We start from the raw sequence: 17,785 nt of genomic DNA, 5'->3' as shown, positions 1-17,785 counted from the left end.
GCATCAAGCATGCCGAAACGAATTTTTTTAAGTGATCAACAATAACGGCGGAGCTACTCATTACTGAGTTCATGTTTGGAAGTTGGATTTCTGTTTTGGGGGGGTTTCGTTTTTTTTTGGAGGTGTGGTCCTAAACTTTTGATCAGCTGAAAAACAGCCTGTTTCAGTTTATTCGTTGTTTTCATTAAATTGAATGCTCAAACAATGTTTTGTCACACTCTCATTTCTTCTTGTTGCATGTTGAAGCTCTACTTGGAACCTTGTTAAGATCCAACAATGTAAAATATGATTGTTGGCCATTTTTCAAGTGGTCTTAAACTTTTGATCAGGGCTGTATATCTAAAAACTATTTTTAAAAAGAGATTACCTTTAAAGAGTCAGCCCTCTTAAAACTCAGTTGTATTAAATGCTGCAGTATGAAATCATCTGACAACTTCTTATAAAATTTCCTGAGTCTGTTGGATTTTTTATTTCATTTTTTTATTTTTATTTTTATGAAGGAGCCAACAGCTGGAACACAGCAAGTAGAAAGGAGAGGCTAAACTTCCCACGTAGACAAGACCAGAGTCGGGAAGTATTGCGGTGAGATCTTAAACTGACTATAGATGGATCTAAATTCCCTGCGTAACTGTCCGAATTTCAATCCATGTGTGGACGTCCCTATTCAATAGAAGTCGACTGGTTGATGGAATTTTGGAACATTTTGAATTCTGATAGCTGAGAGTCCAGCATTCAGAATGTCCTAGCAAAAGGTTTCCTCTATACTCATTGCTTGTGTGGATGGAGGAATGCAGTCTTTTTTTTTTTTTTGGGCTGCTGACTGATTAAAAAAAAAAAAGTAATCTATGGCTAGCTTAACAGTTTGAAATCAAGGGATAACTTGGTCCATCAGGCCACACCTGTAATTAATATATCATTAGATAACATCTAATTCCAATTCCTGGCCCTATAAGCAGGGCTCAAAATTCAAGTCCGAGGCTACTAGCCAGGCCTTAAGAGTTACTCGCCACCAGGTACCCCATGACAGCTAATGGAAACATCAGCTGCGGTGCCGACATCGCTGGACTCCAGGACAGGTAAGTGTCCTAATATTAAAAGCCAGCAGCTGCAGTATGTGTAGCTGCTGGCTTTTATGTCCCCTTCTCCTACATTGGTGGTTAGTGGCAACGGCAGCATCACTCCTATCATTCAGGCAGCTGGGGAGCTGGGCACTCAGTGTCACTCATCTGCTCTCAGCGCCCCCCTCTCCACTCGCCCCAAGCAAATTTCAACTCGCTAGATGCGAGCGAAAATTTTGAGGGATGCTATAAGCATTGATTCCTTTTTATCTGTGTGAACAGTCAATGGTCTACCCCTCTCTCCTACACAAGACACCGGGTTCTGTTGATCATCTCTGTCACTTTTGATCTTGTAACAGGCACATATTTTTTTTGTTTCATTTGCAGTCTTTAAGCAAGATTTTTTTTTTTTTTGTATAGACAAAGAAACATAAATATCCCCAGGAATGGGACTTTGAAGGCCAAGCTCAAAAGTACAAAAAAGTTTAATAAATGGACCAAAACAAGATACTGGTTGATGCTTGTTGACAATAGACCTTGATGGTCAAGGTAAATCTACACAACAACACTTGCAAAATAGTATGCAGATAAAGAACACCAGGGATGAAAAGTGCACCAAGTGTCAAAGAAAAAGAGAGGAATGTTTTTTTTTTACAACACAACAGTGTATAATACAACATAATTAAAAAAACACTCTCCAAGGGACGGTGGAGGATGCCCTTTTTTAAATTTTTTTTCCACAGGTACAGTATAATGGAGTGAAACAATTGTCAGAAGCTAAGCAGTCTATGGTAAAGTGTTTTAAATCTATGTGATGAATGTAGCAGTTAGGACAGGTCAAGGGGCATATACATTTTGCAGGCCAAACTTTTAGTATGTCAGTTTTATATAAATTCTTCTTAAAAAAAATCCCTTTTAATATGTCATTTTAAATGAAAATTGGTCCCAGTAGACAGAGCTCAGTGGAGTGTGGTGGGGTGATGTTATACGTGTCTAAATATTTTCAGGTGCTATAGAAAAAGACTCTTCTAGAAATGGATGCTTATGATACCTGTTGCTAATTTAATTTCTGGAACGTACCAACTTTGCTTCTTCTATTGTTCTCTTCTTTGGTGGACTTGAAAGGATTTGTTTGGCTTCAGAACTGAGAATCATCTTCAAACCCCAAAACAATGGAAACACAGTAATGAATGCAATATCATAAATTATTGAACATTATTTTATAATGTCAAAACAGTTAGCAGTAATCAGTTGTGCCTTAGGCCAGGCTTTCGCAACCAGGGTTCCTCCAAAGGTTGTGGTGGAATGATCTTCTGGCTGCGTAGTTCTGGGGCTGGCAGAGCCAATGGTATAGCATAGTTCTGTGAGGCCTCGTACACACGACCGAGGAACTCGACGGGCGAAACACATTGTTTTGCTCGTCGAGTTCCTTGTTAGGCTGTCGAGGAACTCGACGTGCCAATTGTCTCCATTCCCGTCGAGGAAAAAGAGAACATGCTCTCTTTTTGGCTCGTCGAGTTCCTCAACAGTTTCCCTGTCGAAAAATTTACACATGACCGGTTTCCTCAGCAAAAAAAAAAAGTTTCTTGCTGGTTTTTGCCGAGAAACTCGGTCGTGTGTACGAGGCCTCACTCAGCAAAACCAGTGGTGTGGAACATATTTGTCCCTCATGGAAGTAACCACTGACCCAATAAACATTGTTAGCTTTCCATAAGGGGGGACTTCTTTCCACTTACCACCAATGTAACAGAGCATTTTTACCACTGACCACCAATGTAAAGGGTAGGGGGGTCCTTCTCCTATTGACCACCAGTCTGATCACTAATGTAAAAGGTCCATTTCCCTCTGACCATCAATGTAAAGGTGTCTTTCTCCTCTGACAACTAATGTGAGGGGCTCTTCTGCACTGACCAACAATGTAAAGAGTATTCTTTCCACTGACCACCAATGTAAAGGGCATTCTTTCCACTGGCCACCAATTTAAAGGGCATTCTATCCACTAATAACTGATGTAAAGAGCATTTCCCACTGACCAACAATGTAATGGGCATTCTGTCCACTGACCACTAATGTAAAGGGCATTCTTTACACTGGCCACCAATGTAAAGGGCATTCTATCCACTAATAACTGATCTAAATGGCATTTTTCCACTGACCAACAATGTAAAAGGCATTCTTTCCACTGACCACCAATGTAAAGGGCATTCTTTCCACTAACTACTCATATAAAGGGCATTTTTTTCTGACCACCAATGAAAAGGGCATTATTTCCTCTGACCTCCAATTTTAAGGAGGCTCTTTGTCTGATGACTACCAATGTAGAGGGGCCCTCCTCCCCCTTCTTCCCTTGAGCTTGTCTTAAAATGGGTATTTACAACAGACAAAAAGGGGGTTATTTACTAAAGGCAAATCCACTTTTCACTACAGGTGCACTTCAAGTACACTTGTAATCAGGACTGGTGCAAGGATTTTTGACACCCTAGGCGAAACCTAATTTTGCTGCCCCTATTGGCTCCACCCCTGACTCCACCCCCCTTTGCCCATGTGACTGAAGGCGGCGCTATACAGGAAGCATCGTCTTTGCTTCCTCTAGCGCTGGCTCCAGTGCTGTGCTGCACCTCTAATTACACTACCACTCGGACAGATCAGCTGCCTGAGACGGAGTTAGATACATGCTGCAGCCTGCAGAGGAAGCAGACGTGGAGGGAAACCAGCGGCCGGGCGCCCCTAGGCAGCAGTGCGCCCTAGGCGGCTGCTTAGTTTGCCTAGTGGTAGCACCGGCCCTGCTTGTAATTGCACTTGTAAGTGCAGTCACTGTAGATTGCTGTAGATCTGAGGGGAAGCTCTGAAATGATGGAAAGCTCTGCTGATTTTATTATCCAATCATGTGCAAGCTAAAAATGCAATTTTTTATTTTCCTTGCATGTCCCTTTCAGATCTACAGCGACTGCACTTACAAGTGCACTTGTAGTGCAAAGTGGATTTGCCTTCCGTGAACAACCCCCAAAGTCTAGCCAATGAGCGGCATGATGAATTATAACAACTACATATCTAGAAATATAAAGCATACCTCCATTTTCGCTTTGAACAAAGATCGATCAAATAGAAGGTTTTCAGTTTCCGAGTCAAAGCCGACATATTCGCTGAAGGAGATGGGCTCCGTCCTGGAGGCAGCGTAGTCTCTTTGTAGAAGAGAGAAGACCCATCAGTCATGGTTTTTGAATAAACTGTACAAATACTGTATGTTGGTGAATGAGGAGCACAAACGTACGCCGGCCTCCTCCCCCTTCCCGTTCACTCCTCCTTGAGGAGGAGTGAAGCGGAAGGGGGAGGAGGAAGTTTTTTCTTATTTTTTTTCCTTTTTTCCCTCCAGTCTCCAACCTCTTAAAAAAAATTCTTGTTAGTTTTTGGTGTTGTTTTTCAGGATGAAATGAAACGTATGGTGATTTATTCTTTGTTTTTGGTGTGCATTTATTAACTGCTTGCTGACCAGCCGCTGCAGTTATACGGCGGCAGGTCGGCTCTGCTGGCGAGATCACGTAGCTATGCGTCATTTCGCCGAGCAGCCCCCCGCTCGCCCCTGACGCTGACACGCGTGCGCGGCAGTCGCGATCACCGCCGGGCACCCGCGATCGCTCGTTACACACACAGCTCCCGGTCCTGATTTTTTTTTTTACAAAAAATATGTAGAAGAATACGTATCGACCTAAACTGAGGGAAAAAATATTTTTTTTTATATATTTTTGGGGGATATTTATTATAGCAAAAAGTAAAAAATATATATTTTTTTTCAAAATTGTCGCTCTATTTTTGTTTATAGCGCAAAAACTAAAAACCACAGAGGTAAACAAATACCACCAAAAGAAAGCTCTATTTGTGGGGAAAAAAAGGACGCCAATTTTGTTTGGGAGCTACGTCGCACGACCGCGCAATTGTCAGTTAAAGCGACGCAGTGCCGAATCGCAAAAAGTGGCCTGGTCTTTGACCAGCAATATGGTCCGGGGGTTAAGTGGTTAATATGAAAGAAACAAAGCAATTGATAATGATGAAATGTGATATTTTTAATGTTTGTAAATGCAGATTTAGGAAATAAACAGTATTTAAAAAAAAGGTATTGCAGCCATTGTAGCTGATCCCCCCTATGAAGTCGGCACTAGCCGATCTCATGACCAGACCAGACAACCCAGATAATAGATAGGTATAGACATCTTTCCTGTAGAGGCCAGTGAGTATAGGACTTATGCCAGTTATACGTGATTCATATTTTTTTTCTTTTAACCCCCTGAACTGATTTTCCCATCCACACATTCTATGTGGATACAGGGGAACCCTTCACACTGAGCTATTGTATTCTGACAAAGAGGAAGCCTCTTCGCTATCAGAATACAATGATGAGGGTTGCTGGCTATAGCCGGTGTCACTGATCATTTGGGAAAAATTCCAATTGAACTGTGTACAACCTGCCCGCCTATACATGGATTGAAATTCAGCCAGTCCCTAATGGACCGACCAGTTTTTCGATCCATGTACAGTATGGCTGGCTTTAGAATGAGAATGAGAGCAGATTTAACATTAGATGGATTGGACTTCCAGTTTAAAATGTATCTGGTCTTCATCTACTGCTGATGTCAAATAGGACCTACCATAACATGTTATTGGTGTTCCTGGTAACAGGAAGTTTGCGTTTTTTTTTTTTTTTTTCTGTTCTGTTATACATCTTTGTTTTGAATATGTGAAATGTATCTCTTTTAACCACTTGAGACCCGCGCTATTGACAAAAGACGTCAACAGCGCGTCTCTCAGGTGCCAACTGGACGTCTTTGGACGTCATTTAAAGTGCATTACCCACGCGCGCCTCTGGGGGGAGCGCAGCGGGTAAACACTGTCCCGACGCGTCGCTGGGAAGCCGATGCGTGTACCTGGCGGCCGCGATGTCTGCCGGGTACATGCGATCGTCGGGAACACAGCAGGGACGTGGAGCTCTGTGTGTAAACACAGAGCTCCATGTCCTGTCAGGAAGAGAGGAGACCGATGCTGTGTCCCTTGTACATACGGACACAGCATCGGTCACCTCCCCCAGTCACCCCCCTCCCCCCACACAGATAGAACACACCCAGGATACACATTTAACCCCTTCCTCACCCCCTAGTGTTAACCCCTTCCCTGCCAGTCACATTTATACAGTAATTAGTGCATTTTTATAGCACTGGTCGCTGCATAAATGTGAATGGTCCCAAATTTGTGTCAAAAGTGTCCGATACGTCCGTCGCAATATCGCAGTCCCAATAAAAATCGCACATCGCCGCCATTACTAGTAAAAAGAAAAATAATAAAAAAAAAAATCATAATTCTGTCCCCTATTTTGTAGGCGCTATAAGTTTTGCGCAAACCAGTCGCTTATTGCAATTTTTTCTTGTTTTTTTTAAAAAATATTGGGATATTTATTATAGCAACAAGTAAAAAATATATATATTTTTTTTTAAATTGTCGATCTTTTTTTGTTTATAGCGCAAAAAATAGAAACCACAGAGGTGATCAAATACCACCAAAATAAAGCTCTATTTGTGGGGAAAAAAGGATGTCAATTTTGTTTGGGAGCGCAAATGTCAGTTAAAGCGACGCAGTGCCGGAAGCTGAAATTTCGCCTGGGCACGAAGCGGGTTTATGTGCCCAGTAAGCAAGTGGTTAATAAATCTATATTTTTATGAGCAACATTTTTTTTTAAATATAATGCATCTATGGTAAATATGTAAAATCCTATATTTATTTCCACATTGTATGTCAATTATTACTAGTCTATTACTATTATTCTGAATGAGCTTGAAGTCTGTAAACTTACTTCATGAAGACCCCACACATTTACTTCCTTGCATTTTGAGACACGTAGTCACTATGCCCTGTTAGTAGGCACTCATGTGTCACACATTTCACAGAGCCTGCCTTCTGATCTCCAGTGGTGCTCAGATGAGGAGTTTCAGGAGGCGGAGTCAGTACAGGAATCACTGCTTGTAGGCAGCAAGGTACCATGGGACATGTAGTCCTTAGAAATGGAGAAGCTGCAAAGCATGCAAGGAATCCAGGAAGTTGTGGAAAGAGATGGTTAGCAGACAGGCAGAACTCACAACATGAGTTTTGTTTGCAGTCCTGAGACAAGGGGTGGGCAGGAGGGGAAGCTGCCCTGGGCACTGTGGTATCATGTGAAGTGGGGGGGCACTACAAAGATTGGGGGAGGGGATTTTTGTTGGAAGGGGGAATTTGGAGGATGGTGGGGGGTAAGGATTGGTCTAAGAAGGGAAATTTGGGAGCGGGTTGCTAAGAGAGGTGATCTGGGAGGAGAGGGGGATTGGAAATGAGGGGGGGGGGATGTGTATTAGTATAGGAAATTTTAGGGGTAGAGGATGTGTGCTAGGAGGAGTGAATTTTCTTTTTTTGGGGGGGAGCATATGTTTTGAGCGGATTTGGGGGACAACGATTTGTGCTGAGAGGGGGGATTTCAGCAGGGGGTAGATTTGTACTGGGGAAAGAGGGGATTTAAGCTTAGGGGGTAAGCATGCAGATTAGTGCTCAGTGTTTTTTTGTAGGGGGATTTTTGTTGACACATTATATTCATACATCTTGGGAGTTTGGGTGCAGTTTGGCATGTTCATCCTGGTCTCTAGATGACCTTGTCCCGGCACTGATTGTTTGTATTGGTGTTACAATGCTGATGTTATAAAATTAAAGTGATCCATTAAGGGCACCGCCCCCCCCCCCACCTAGTCCATGCTCCCGGCCCCCATGCAGGATGCTAGATGCATGGATTCCAATGTGGGGGGGGGGGTGTTATTTTTATTTTTTTTAAGCACCTGATTAGAGCCAGAGATTTGTGTGCAAAAAACAAACGGTTGAGGTGCCGCCAGGGGGTGGTGGGCAGTTGTTTGCTGCCACCCCGCCGGAAAAAAAAAACCTGGTGGAACTGGCTGTGACCATTTAACTCTTTTAACGTTTGCTTTTTGCACACAAATCTCTGATCTACAAAGGAAAAAGAATAAATAAAATAAAAAAAAACTACAGAATAGATGAGCTGATGGTGTATCCAATAACAGATGTAGTAGAATTTTTTAGGAGATGTAACACTTGTATGGAGCGGGTGTGATGCCCTCCTCTGAAACAGACGTGTTAGGACTGAGTGTTGATACTGACTATGAAACTTTGCAGAGCCAAGGGAGAAATTCTGCAGGCCCAGACAACAAATTATCGACTTCTTTCCGTTTGTGTCTTACCAAACGTTATCTTGAAGTTTTAGGCATTTCTAGCAATTCAACTCGCTAACTTAATCTACACATGTGAAAATATTCCACGGGGACGTAAAAAAAATAAAAAAAATCACCTATAAATCATTCAATTTCTCTCCCAGCCCCAGTCGCGTCTTTAGTTTAAGTCCGAATCCTGTCATAAATCCTGAAATGACTCTCATTTACGATGAGCGCGGTCGTTTTGTTTAACTTCAGAAGCACGTTATAATTTTAGATTTTGCTGGTTTTACAGACATTTCATAGAAGGGGGAGGAAAAGTGTACCGTTTGGTAAATCCATATGTTTTCACTTTCTAGAATTTAAAGGGTTAGTCCGCCCAAAACTCATATTTTACTATGTTAAGTGCCAGGGAGTTAAACTGCACACAGGTTTGTTGTATCTCCCAGGGACTCTGATGGTGAGACCTCTGCTCTTCAGGGTTAATTCACAAAAGCATGAGGTGTTGCTATTGTTATAGATACATTTTGCTTTTTTATTATTAAAAATATAGGGCCAGATTCACAGTGAGAGTATGCCGGCGTATCTAGTGATACACCGGCGTACTTTCAAATTTGCCACGTCGTATCTTTAGTTTGAATCCTCAAACCAAGATACGACGGCTTCTGGCTTCGATCCGACAGGCGTACGGCTTTGTACGCCTTCGGATCGTAGGTGCAATACTTCGGCGCTCGCTGGGTGGAGTTTGCGTCGTTTTCCGCGTCGGGTATGCTAATTAGAATTTTCCGTCGATCCACGAGGGTACGCGTGGCCGTCGCATTCTCTTATGTCGTCGCTAGTCGGCTTTTCCCGGCGTATAGTTAAAGCTGCTATTTTGTGGCCGTCCGTGAATAGGAAAGGACGTAACTCACGTCGAAGTTCAAAAAATAATGTCGGTGCGACGTCATTTCGCACAAAGCACGGCGGGAAATTTCAAAACGAAGCATGCGCAGTACGTTCGGCGCGGGAACGCGCCTAATTTAAATAATCCACACCCCCTACCCGGATCATTTGAATTAGGCGGGCTTGCGGCGGAGGGATTTACGCTACGCCGCCGCAACTTTACAGGCAAGTGCTTTGTGAATCAAGCACTTGCCCGTAAAACTTGCGGCGGCGTAACGTAAATGCGATACGTTACGCCGCCCAGGGGTCAAGTCCTGGTGAAAAAAGTGTGGGAACTCCCACCCAAGATCCACTCCCCCACCAAAAAAAAAAAAAATGATACGTTCATATGCATAATTACTAAACCGAATGTTTTTGTTTTTGTTTTTTTTTTCGATCCACTGTACCTTAGTAATCCTTTATGTTACTGGCCGCTGTATATGGATTCATCGGGTAGTGTGCGGGTATTCCGTCACTTGCTCGATGCCGCAATGTCTTCTGGGAGCTTTTGTCATTGTTCCCAGGAGACATTGCGGAGGTCTGCCACGAGTTATCGCGGGATTTAGAAAGAACTTTAAGCAAGTACAAGTACAGGAAGTGGCCAGTAACAAGGGATTACTAAGGTTCGCCTGCCCCTGACAGTGACTCTATCTGGGCATCGCCGCTTAGTGAAGGATTGGCTCGGCTGCTCTAGTCCTGCAAAGGGAACTGCGTTCCTGCTGTGAAAAAAGTGCAGGAACTCCGTTCCCACGCGTTCACGCAGGACTTGAGCCCTGACGCCACCAGATGTACCTGAATCTGGCCCATAATTTTTAATTTACAAAAATAAATAATTACAATCAAAACTTTTTAGTTTTGGATAGAAAGGAGAGGGATTAGAACACCTGTCAGGTTTTTATTTCTGTCCGCAGTTTACTCGTAATACTGTTACCATTATTACCAAAAGGACAAATTAATGTGGGGGAGGGGGGGTTGAAGCTTGCTATGGGCACACTAAAGCCTCGTACACACGATCAGTCCATCCGATGAGAACGGTCTGAAGGACCGTTGTCATCGGTTAACCGATGAAGCTGACTGATGGTCCATCGCGCCCACACACCATTGGTTAAATAACCGATCGTGTCAGAACGCGGTGACGTAAAACACAATGACGTGCTGAAAAAAATGAAGTTCAATGCTTCCAAGCATGCGTCGACTTGATTCTGAGCATGCGTGGATTTTTAACCGATGGTCGTGCCTACTAACGATCGGTTTTGACCTATCGGTTAGGAATCCATCGGTTAAATTTAAAGCAAGTTGGCTTTTTTTAACCGATGGTTAAATAACCTATGGGGCCCACACACGATCCGTTTTGACCGATGAAAACGGTCCATCAGACTGTTGTCATCTGGTTAACCTATCGTGTGTAACTCTGGTGACCAGGTATGCCCTCACTTTGGAAGGATTTGCTCTCACTTCCTGTTTCTGTCAATAGGAACCGGATATGAAGGGGAATTCCCCCCAATGGGACACAGATGCCCAAAAAAAAACAACTGACATGGGTTATAACCCTCCCTATCCTAAATGAAAAAAATGAAAAAGTGTTGCCTTTAGTTCTACTTAGGGGTATGACTCCTTTAATTTACCTGAGCCCAATGTCAATCCAGCGCTATGCATGAGAGCAGCATCACTGCTTTCTCTCTCCTCACTGGTTCAGAGACACCAAGGGGATCCATTGTTTTTTGTTGCTGCGAATCACAGCCAGTGAGGAGGGAACGGGGGCAGGGTAGAGCCACACTGTGTGTGTCAATGGACACACGAAGCATGGGTCAAATGTGAGCCTCCATAAGTGTCCCCACAGCGAGCAGCTTGCTACGGGGGCACTCGGTGAGGGGAAGGGGGGTTGGGAGCCAGGAGCATAGGCAGGGGACCCGAGAAGAGGAGGATCAGTGCTGCATTGTGCAAAACAATTACACAGAGCAGGTAGGTGTCACTCATCGTTAATTCACCATTTATGTTAAAAATAGGATGTATGGGGAAAATAAGGCTTTCAGGAGCTAAAGAGAACATTTACATTCTCCAAGCATGCAAATATAGTGGTACCTTCATAATCTTCTCCATCAGTTGTTTCAAACACTCTTCTTCTATAAAAGTGTTCATAATACTCCCAGATACCCAACGTGGGTCCCTAGTAGTCTGATAGACAGGGCTATGGAAGCATTACGATCACTTTGTAGACACCATGGAACCTAGGATAGTATACTAGCTGTTTGTGGCATCCATTGATAATGTATTTCTTTCCCCAAAATACGCAGCCTAAAAAAATTGAGCTGCACTGTTACTGACATACACATTTTGACTTAAATGTCAACAGCTAAACCCTCATCGCCATCTTTTTTTTTCTTTTTTGAACAATAGAAGCCTATCTTCAACTTTAACCAATCCCATGGTCTTGTAGGTGGGACCTACTCGCCCGACACGCAGGAGTACCCTTCGCACGGAACACACTCATCAATGCCTGGGACCAGGTAGAATCTGTGGTCATGTCAAACATCGAACATTAAGGCAGTTCCCCGACTTAGAGATGAGCATTCACTGTGTGCAGTAATAAACGTGCAGAGTACCTCTGAAAAGTGACTTGCCCCATGTTACTACACACTGTAACATAATGTACTGTATGTTGCATTAGGAGTAATGTGCTGAACCTGCACCCACTCCACTAGTCCAGCATACCTTGGTTACCTCAATACCAGTAACAGAATGGGGTCTTGCCATGCACATAGCGTGGAACTCATGTGTGCGCTCACTTAACTCCCCAATTCCTGTACCTCATGACTAGGCCATACATCTCCGTAACGTGGGTTTGGATCCGGTTGCTACTGCAAACCATCTGCTAGGGAGAGTGCCAGTACGTGCCAGTACATCTATCTCCTTGTTACTGGAGGACCTGTCACCTTTACCAGGTAACTACACCCAGGGCCGTCTTAATAGCATCATGGCCCCTGGGCAAAGTAATGCTCTGGGGCCCCTACAATGATGACAGTGCAGGTAAACAGACATCAAGTAGGTAGGAGGCAGACTGCCTCCCCTGTGTATCTATCACTCTCAGTGCCATCATGGGGCCCCCAATTTCGGGGCAGCGTGGGGTCAAGGACCAGATGCTTTGGGGAAAGTGCAGGGACCCTCCATGCAGCTGGGGCCCCTGAGCAGTGCCCATGTGGGCCCTCTCATTAAGACAGCCCTGACTACACCGCCTATCTACTGGTTGCTTTGTGTCTTGAACTTGTACTTGATTACTCTTAACAACTACACTCCTCTTCTTGTGTTGCTGTGTTCACCCTGCTGTAGAAGTGTTACTTCATACCCATTTGTGCTTCACAAACCCTGGTTCTTTAGATACGCCAGAACCAACATGCACTCCTTTGGATAACTTTGACCTGGCTTAGAACAGTTAATGTAACGTTACTTAAGAAGTGCGGCATAACAGTTTAATATTAACAACATCCTTTTCCTAACATTAACTACAGTATTGTGGCTGCCCAGACATACCTCCTATGAGGCTCTCGAGAGTCCATCATGGCATTTTCCATGTCTTGGATGTCTCCAAAAGTCCCAATGTCTTCATAGAACTGCAAGGTGCAGGAGTCCTGATACCACAAACAGAACCAACCAGCTAAGAAGGCCCCTGAACCTCAGCCTTCCCCCTTTTTATAGCACATGTGTGCCGGCCAAGGCCAAAAAGCCTGCGAATCAAGCTTACAACAGTTAACCCCTTCCCCAGCCTAGGCTAACCGCTAACTCACTAGTACCAAACATGACATGTTAAGGACAGATCCTTAGTCATACCCCACCTGATGGATATACACCTCCCCAACTCCCCCCAATTGTCCAATAAAACAACTGACACAGTTGTGGAGTAAAAATTGGCCTTTCGGCCTATTTATTTAACAATATTTCAACTTAAAATAAATAACCATTTTTTAAATAACATCAAACAAACTTTTCCATATCTTGGTGGTCTTGTAGACAACAACACCAAACTTGGTCATTGGGACAAAACTTATTTAAAGTGGAGGTTCACCCTATAAAACATTTCTAACAGTACATCCAGCACCGTGCTGCATATAAAATGTCACTGACCTTTATTTATTTTTTCCCGTAGATATCGTTTAGGCGTGGAAATCACCGCGGCTTCCGGGTAGGGAATCCCGCGGGAGTGGGCGTTCCTATTGACATGCCAATCAATTGGCATGCTAAACGACGGCGCACACAGCGCGTCACGACTTCCCGAAGGAAGCTCGGGTCGGCTCGGCTCTATTTGGCGCCTGCGGTCAGTGACATTTTATATGCAGCACGGTGCTGGGTGTACTGTTAGAAATTTTTTATAGGGTGAACCTCCACTTTAACTTAGGCCTCAGTCGCAAGACACCGACTCAGAGACAATACACATGTCCGCAGTGACCTACAATTTTACCCCTTCCTGGTTAAACCCTCGTTAACCGGAAGGTACCCGATAACCCCATACCACAGATGGGTACCACCATTTTACTAAATCTTCCAGCCTTTTCTCCTAATCCAGAGACCCAGCACTGGCACCAGCAGTTAAAAACTCCCAACTGCATCCCCTCCACCTAGGGAGGGTGGGTGGGAAGCTTCTTCCTCTGCCAATGGTGGACTGCCGCTATGTCACTTCCTCCCCTCAAACTCTTTTGCCAGGGACCACTCCAGCCCCCAGGCCACCCCCCTTTTCTTAAAAGGGAAACTATGTGCTTCCCTTTTCCTGCCCTGTCCTCTCCTGTCATGCCGTCCCTCTGGCTACCAGTTCCTTCCCTGCTCCGGGACTCTCTATACCAGTGGTCCTCAACCTTTCTAGTGCCGTGACCCCTTGATAAAATTTCACAAGTTGTGGGGACCCCTAACAGTAAAATTATTTTTTGCAGCGTGGGTTGTCAGCACCCAAGGCAAGACAAGTAATTTGCGCCCCTAACCCACGCTCCCCGAGTCCCTTCCACTCGTACAGTATTAAAACCCCTTATTATTTTAGGATGTACCACTCTCTATGTTCTTCTTTCTTTCCCTTTTGTTTCTCTCAATGCTAATTTCTAGGGGGGGGTGTGATCAGTGGCAGTGCTGGGGGGAGTTCTGATCAGCCAACTTGATTAAGGTCATCTGCTGATCTGAGAACTGTAGTGGGGACTTTTAATGGCAACTATAATCACAGGTAGTGTTACTCACTGTCTCTGGCTTCACTGTGTCTTCCGACTTGTGGTGTCTTGTAGCAGTGACACCTATGCCGAAATAAGGAGAAAGGGTCTCCTCCAGCCCCTCCCTCTTCACATTCCTCACCAGTCAGCTGACCTCTAGTCTCTGCTCTCCAGCCATCCCATGAACTGAATGGGTGGCTGCAAAGAGGCTTGGTGGGTGACCCCGGGCTCCAGGAACAGCCCAGCTGGGCAGCCATGGGCTCCAGGAACAGCCCAGCTGGGCAGCCGAGAAAAGGCTGGAAGAGCAGCCTAGGCTTCAGAAACAGCCCAGGATTTGGTGACCCCTTGCAAATCATCATTTGACCCCCAAGGGGGTCCCGACCCCCAGGTTGAGAACCACTGCTCTATACATTTCACCCTGCCCACAGGCTTGTTCTTGCATGCAGAGATACTACACTTGACTATCACAAGAAAGGCAGCAGTGCCTAAAAGTGTATTCAATACTCAGCTTTTTTAAGCTGCTTTTTTTCATGACAAGAGCAAAGGAGTTCAGGGGAGAAAAACAAACGTCCTGCGTGCATGATGCCTTAATGGTTTACCATTTCTTATTTTTACTGAAGACAGAAAATCCCTTTAACACTGTTATAGAAAGACATGACCTAAAAACTCCTATTGTTCATTCTTGGCTGTTAAGGGAATGAGGAATGATGAATTGCATATTAAAAGTAGAAAGATAAAAAATATATTTGACATGCACTGTCTTTTTCTTCCAAATATAGGCTCACATGTGTTATACATCTGTGTGGAGTGCTATGGAAAGGAAGAAGTAGGGAAATTTGTATGTACATCAGAAGAGACCTGAGGTCAGCTGAGCAGTCATAAATCGGTATCTGTTACACTGATTATCTATAAGCTAGGAACCCTAGGAAAACATTGAAATATATTGTTGAACTATATACATGGTAACTGTTTTACCTGGCAATGAAATAGTAATTAAGTGCAGCATGTCTAGTGATTCAGACAACTCTGCCAGACAGGATAGGCAAGTCTTGGACCTTTATTACACTAACAGCAAAGCTTTATCAGGAACATACCGCCAGTCTTTTTATTGAAAAATAAAGTACCAAAAGCACAGAGACGCAGTCATCCCTCTGCTAATTCTGCTCTCAGCAGGTGCATTGCAATGATTATTAAGCTACAAGCACAAGCTCTTCCTATCCCCTATCCCGAGGTATATTGAAATCTGATGTTCCTGTTAAGGCCAATGGTTTAATGCCTCAAATGCAAGAAGACTGTGTTCCAAGCATTCGTCTCAGGGCACATACTGCCTTAACCACTTAAGACCCGGACCAAAATGCAGGTAAAGGACCCGGACAGTTTTTGCGATTCGGCACTGCTTCGCTTTAACTGACAATTGTGCGGTCGTGCGACGTGACTCCCAAACAAAATTGGCGTCCTTTTTTCCCCACAAATAGAGCTTTATTTTGGTGGTATTTGATCACCTCTGCGGTTTTTATTTTTTGCGCTATAAACAAAAATAGAGCGTCAATTTTGAAAAAAAATCAATATTTCTTACTTTTTGCTATAATAAATATCCCCCAAAAATATATAAAAAAAACATTTTTTTTCCTCAGTTTAGGCCGATACGTATTCTTCTACCTATTTTTGGTAAAATAAATCGCAATAAGCGTTTATCGATTTGTTTTTGCGCAAAATTTATAGCGTTTACAAAATAGGGGATAGTTTTATTGCATTTTTATTATTTTTATTTTTTTACTACTAATGTCGGCGATCAGCGATTTTTTTTGTGACGGCGACATTATGGCGGACACATCGGACAATGTTGACACATTTTTGGGTCCATTGTCATTTTCACAGCACAAAATGCATTGTTTATTGTGAAAATGACAATTGCAGTTTGGAAGTTAACCACTAGGAGACACTGTAGGGGTTAAGTGTGACCTCATATGTGTCTCTAACTGTAGGGGGCGGGGCTGGACGTGTGACATCATTGATCACCTTTCCCTATATCAGGGAACAGACGATCAATGACAGCGCCACAGTGAAGAACAGGGAAGCTGTGTTTACACACGGCTCTACCCGTTCTTCAGCTCCGTGGACCGATCGCGGGACTCCAGTGGCGATCGGGTCCACGGGTCCCACGGCCGTGGTCACGGAGTTTCGGACCGGCTGGGCACCTAAAGATGACGTACAGGTACGTGCTTGTGCCCAGCTGTGCCATTCTGACGATGTATATGTGCAGGAGGCGGTCCTTAAGTAGTTAAACCTTTGTACCGTACATGTACAGTGCACCATCCATCCCCACCCAGCTGCAGCAGATGTTAGCCTTTCATAGACTTATACAGGATGCCAGCAGCAGGGCTGGGTGTAGGGTTGCCACCGTATCCCTTTAAACCCAAACACATAATAATAAAAAAAAAAACGCAGAGATGATCAAATACCACCAAACGGAAGCTCTATTTGTGGGGGGGGGGGGGGATAAAGATTTCATTTGGGCACAGTGTTGCATGACCGCGCAATTTTCATTCAAAGTGCAACAGCGCTGAAAACTAAAGATTGGTCTGGGCAGGGAGGGAGTGAAAATGCTCTGTATGGAAGTGCTTAAATTAGCCTTATGCTAATCATTTTTCGGCATTAAAAAAATGTTGTTTAAAAAAAATGTCATTTAAAATGATCGTGTTTGGGCTTCACATCATTTTTCGGCTTCTGAAAAACGACAAAAAACTTTTTCGAGCATGCTGCATTTTTTAATGACGTGTGTGGGCAACGTTGTTTTAATGATGAAGTTGGAAAAACTTCGTTTTTTCTACATGCAAAAAAACATAGTTTTTTTTCATGCCGAAAAATGATCGTGTGTACGCGGCATTAGAACCTGTGTAATTCATATGTGTTTGGGTTTAAAGGGATGAGGTGGCAACCCTATGCTGGATGGTGCACCTGTGCTTTCCGCTAGTACCTAAATGCCAGAACCTCATGCACAGGATCTAAAAGCGTTAAGAAGGCATTTAAAAACACATATAAATGCTTAGAATGATTTTCCTATGGTGCCATTCACACTCTGGGCCAGATTCACGTATAATTGCGTAAATCTGCGGCGGCGTAACGTATCACATTTACGTTACACCGCCGCAAGTTTTACAGGCAAGTGCTTGATTCACAAAGCACTTGCCTGTAAAGTTGCGGCGGCGTAGCGTAAATCCGCCCGGCGCAAGCCCGCCTAATTCAAATGGGGCGTGGATCATTTAAATTAGGCGCGTTCCCGCGCCGAACGTACTGCGCATGCTCCGTCCCTAAAATTTCCCGACGTGCATTGCGCTAAATGACGTCGAAAAGGACGTCATTGGTTTCGACTTTAACGTAAATGGCGTCC

The 17,785-nt window shown here is 44.0% G+C and overlaps 1 protein-coding gene across 1 annotated transcript in view; it reads right to left on the bottom strand.

The window, feature by feature from the left end:
- Positions 1-17,785, bottom strand: part of LOC120928974 (cyclic nucleotide-binding domain-containing protein 2-like) — a 387,861-nt gene that overhangs the window by 241,180 nt on the left and 128,896 nt on the right. The window contains exons 4-5 of the mRNA XM_040340130.1: positions 4,129-4,240; positions 2,139-2,213 (exon numbers count right to left, since the gene is read on the bottom strand). Coding sequence (XP_040196064.1) covers positions 2,139-2,213; positions 4,129-4,240 — 187 coding nt within the window. The remainder of the gene's footprint in view (positions 1-2,138; positions 2,214-4,128; positions 4,241-17,785) is intronic.

This window comes from Rana temporaria, chromosome 2, assembly GCF_905171775.1.
Source record: "Rana temporaria chromosome 2, aRanTem1.1, whole genome shotgun sequence".
Lineage (NCBI taxonomy): Eukaryota > Metazoa > Chordata > Amphibia > Anura > Ranidae > Rana > Rana temporaria.
This window is presented reverse-complemented; position numbering and strand designations above follow the sequence as displayed.